The 4,157-nt window shown below is 37.1% G+C and overlaps 1 protein-coding gene across 3 annotated transcripts in view; it reads right to left on the bottom strand.

Moving 5' to 3' along the window:
- Positions 1-1,170: 1,170 nt before the first annotated feature.
- Positions 1,171-4,157, bottom strand: part of LOC102895643 (membrane cofactor protein-like) — a 45,277-nt gene continuing 42,290 nt past the window's right edge. Inside the window, exon 14 of one of the 3 annotated variants that reach the window (XM_025043903.1) lies at positions 1,171-1,282. In XM_025043903.1, the coding sequence (XP_024899671.1) occupies positions 1,252-1,282 (31 nt within the window). In that variant the 3' untranslated portion in view covers positions 1,171-1,251. The remainder of the gene's footprint in view (positions 1,283-4,157) is intronic. The other 2 variants (XM_015586274.2, XM_015586275.2) reach the window with 2 other exon arrangements.

Below are 4,157 nucleotides of genomic sequence, written 5' to 3'. Positions count from 1 at the left end.
CAAAGGAGAAACTTCTTTTTAATGTAACCTTTTCTGGATGAGCCTGGAAATGAAGAAAGCACTGTTGCTTACGAAAAAATAATTCTATGGACAGTCACTCAATTTTGGATCATTACTGAAAGTCAAAGACCGTTTGTGTTAAATCTTACTCTTGAATACAAATATACAAATTTTTAAATATACAAAAGTTCATTCTGGGTTGTTAGCTGTCAGGCATTACCTAATTTTTTGAATACCAAAGTTGCCTATTTTTCTTAAACTAGGATCCACGTTAACAATGCAAATTCAAATTCCTGTTTCTCCCATATTGTTTCAGCATTCTTGCGGAAGACTTTTACTGTTAGTCACCTTAAAAGCTCTCCCATTTAAAAAATTCACCATAGTCTCAAAGCCAAATAAAATTTGATAAAGTGCTTTATTTATTATAGTCAACCTAATTTTCATCCAGTGTTGACATTAGAAAGGTTGTTTCTGTGTTTTTAAACCATAAATAACCTTTTTTGGCTAGCCAGGCAACAAAACCTTTATTCAAGTCTTAGGCATTCTCTGATTTCTTTAATAGGCTAATTTAATAAAACCTCTATTTTCTTTTGTCAATATAAGCCTTTACTTCTTTTTAGGTTTCTATGTAGAAATGGACTGTGAGACCTGAGTCACGAATGCAGTTCTCAACTGTAGCTGCATATAAGAAGCACTTGGGAAGCTTTAAACAATCCCTATGTCCAGGCCGCACCCCATATCAGTGGTGTGAGGACCTCTGGGGGTTGGGACCCAAGCATCAGTAAAGCTCCCCAAGTGACTGCAATGTGCAGCCGTGGTTAGGACACCTTAAGGCCCGAGCTCAGAGGTTTAGCAATCGGGGTTAATTCAAATCTGCACAGAGAACAAGATTTCTTTTCTTTCTTTCTTTTTTTTTTTTTTTGCATAAATAAAAACAAACCATAATAGTTACATAAATCAAAGTTTATAGTTTCATTGCTGGACTTGGAGCTTTAATCACTTAACCATACCCATGCATTAAACTGATGTGGAAGATATGTCTTCTTCCAGACACGTGTATATAGATACTCAGATACTCAAGGCTGGGTAACAACAAAGGCTATGAGTGCTGGGCAGAAATGAGGAAAAGCGTCACGGAATGGGCGCAATGCACCACCGGCCTCGCAGATGCCCAGGAGCCACAGGTGTTCCAGGTACCAGTGAACTAGGAATACAGCACAGGGCAGATGGTCCGGCTTGACCGAGAGTAGGTTATTTGAAGAAACGCAGCAGAAAGACGCACCTTGGGAAGAAGAGTTGGGATTTAATTGTAGAAAGTCTTCAAATATCATCTGAGAAGTGTGGACTCCCTGCTGTAGGTGATGTGGTGTCATCGGACACATGTCTGGGGAGTGGAGCAGCCCAGACAACACCTCAGGCTCTGGGATGTGAGGGGCAGGAGTAATGACTGTGGGAGTGCAATGGCTACGGAAGATGGGCCCCCCGATTAGAAACATACTCTGATTTGGGATAAAATACACTGGAAACAAAATAAACACATTGTCACAAATAAATCTTCTTAATCCATTTTATTTTTATCAGATTCGAGAATCGAATTTTCAAAAAATGAACAATAAGGACCTCTCTTACACAGGACTTCCCATTTCACTGTTGAATACATTCTTCCAGTTTTAAGACACTTTTAGTTCAAATATGTTTCTTTCCCTGTCATTTAAACTTTTCTACAGAAAACTGGTTTGCCCATATACTTCAGTAATTGACAAATTATTTGACAAACAATATTTACACATACATCACTCATATATATTAAATTGAAAAAAGGTAAATTTGAAGCAGAAACTTTATTTTGGTAAAGCATAACAAGCTTTGGTTGAAAAATACCTCAAATAGACGTTAAAAAAGTAAGAGTACAGCCATCTCTGCTTCTAAGCAAGTGCCAATTCTTGAAAATAAGCATGTGAAAATGGGTGTAGTAAACTTCTCTATATTTAATTCAGAAAACGTTTATTTCTGCTCAAACTCATCTTCCTAAAGTCTGGCACCAGAGATGACAAAGGGAAGGAACACTTGTGGTGCATTATAAACATGTCTTTATAAGAGTAAAACAGTATTTGCCCTGGCCCACTCTGATTCCCCAATCACGTCCTTCTCAAGGCAACATTTCTTGGCCCAATTTGTGGTACTAAATATAAAAGTGTGAAACAAAACTTGTAAAGATGAATGAGAGGGGCGGTTCCTCCTCTTTGCCAGCTGGCTCATTTGCAAGTGCCCTGCCTGGTGTGAGGACTCAGAAGAGGGGGCATCTATTCCACCTGAGCGGAGAGCTCTGCCTGACCTGGGGGTTCTTTCTTCCCTTCCTAGCACCAACAACCAGCACACAAAGTTAAGCGTTCTTTTCTGAAATACATGGCTTACGGTCTACCCTGCCTTTCAGCAGGTGAGGTGGGATACACACACAGACCGAGATCCTGATAGAACGTGAGGTTATCTGATGAGTTTACTCCCTGCAGAACGGCCTGCATTTAGATGACTTGTTTAAGTGAGACATCTCTTCAAGGAGGGAGAGAAAACCACCTACGCCAGAATTTAGAGTGGAGTCTACGTCTTAAAAAGTGGAATTCTCCTTGAAAAGACAAGGCCACTGTGTTCACTTTGTACCAAGCTGGCATTCTTGTTGTGGGTGTTAGAGCCCTCTAACTTTTTACAGAAGTATGCAAATGATTCCAAATTATTACTGATTTCTGGTTATTGCTATTAAAAATGGTGAACAAATGCCATGCATTAATTTTTTTAAATAGAATTTTACCCTACTAACTATAAAAGTATTTTCCAATAATATACTTAGTTAAGAAAGTCAAACGTTCAAATTCCAAATTTTTCTATTTTTAATTTTTAAAGGCTGAAGTAATATATACATATTTGTACAGACTTTTTAAACAATATATAGTACACATAAGAGTTGCTGAAAGAGTGAACCTTAAGAGTTGGCATTAACTTTTGAAAAAAAAAAGATTTCAAAGTTACTCTTTATAAATGAAATGTAATTTCATTTTGAACTATATTTCTCTAAATTTGGAGATTTTATAAAACACTTTTCCACTTTAATACTACCAGGGATACTGTGTTGACTTGCCCTATAAATGCAAGTGTCATTTAGGGGGAAACAGGCACGAGGTTCATACCAAATTCATATCGTTTCAAAGAAGCATCGAAGGATGGTGACTACTTTCGAGCGATAATAAATGTTAGTCCTATGCCTTAACAGTTGGATTCATGAGAGTGAAAAGGACTAGAGAATAACTTTGTAGATCTATTTTCCTTCCAGTTTTATTGAGATATAATTAATATAGAACATTCTGTAAGTTTAAGGTTTACAGCATGATTTGGTAATGTGTATATTATGAAATAATTACAAATTTAGTTAACATCCATCACCTCATATTTAACAAAATTTTTTCCTTCCTAATGATCAGAATTGTTAAGATCTCTTAGGAACTTGCCAATATGCACTATAGTATTACTAATTAAAGTCACTATATTATACATTACATCCCAATACATGCTTATAACTGGAAGTTTGCACCTTTTGACCTCTTTCACCCAACTTCCTCAACCCGCCATACCAACCCACCCCCTCTGGCACCCACAAATCTGATTTTCTTTTTGAGTTTGTTAGTTAGATTCTATACATAGATCACACAGTGTTTGCCTCTGTGTATGACTTATTTCACATAGCAAAATGCCCTCAAGGTCCATTCGTGTCATCAAGATTCCCGTTTTTATGACTGAGTAGTATTCCACTGTATATGTATTCCTGATTTTCTTTATCCAATGATCTGTTAATGGCAGCTAGCTTGTTTCCAAGTCTTAGTTACTGTAAATAATTCTGCAAGGAACAGGGAGGTGCAGGTATCTCTTTCACAGTGTGATTTTGTTTCCTTAGGAGAGATCCCCAGAAGTGGAATTGGTCAACCACATAGTCCTGTTTTTAATGATCTGAAGAGCCTCCATACTGTTTTAATAATAGCTATACAAATTGAATGCAGATCTTGACATTTTAACAGAATCAAAAAATAAAGTGTTTCACCCGTTTTTGGAAAATGTTTAGTTTGTCTGCTCTGCTGGAGTGCTTGATTTATTATGGTAAGCTGTATGCA

Source organism: Pteropus alecto, unplaced genomic scaffold (assembly GCF_000325575.1).
Source record: "Pteropus alecto unplaced genomic scaffold, ASM32557v1 scaffold101, whole genome shotgun sequence".
NCBI lineage: Eukaryota > Metazoa > Chordata > Mammalia > Chiroptera > Pteropodidae > Pteropus > Pteropus alecto.
Note: the sequence above shows the minus strand (reverse complement) of the source record. Positions and strands in the feature narration are given on the sequence as shown.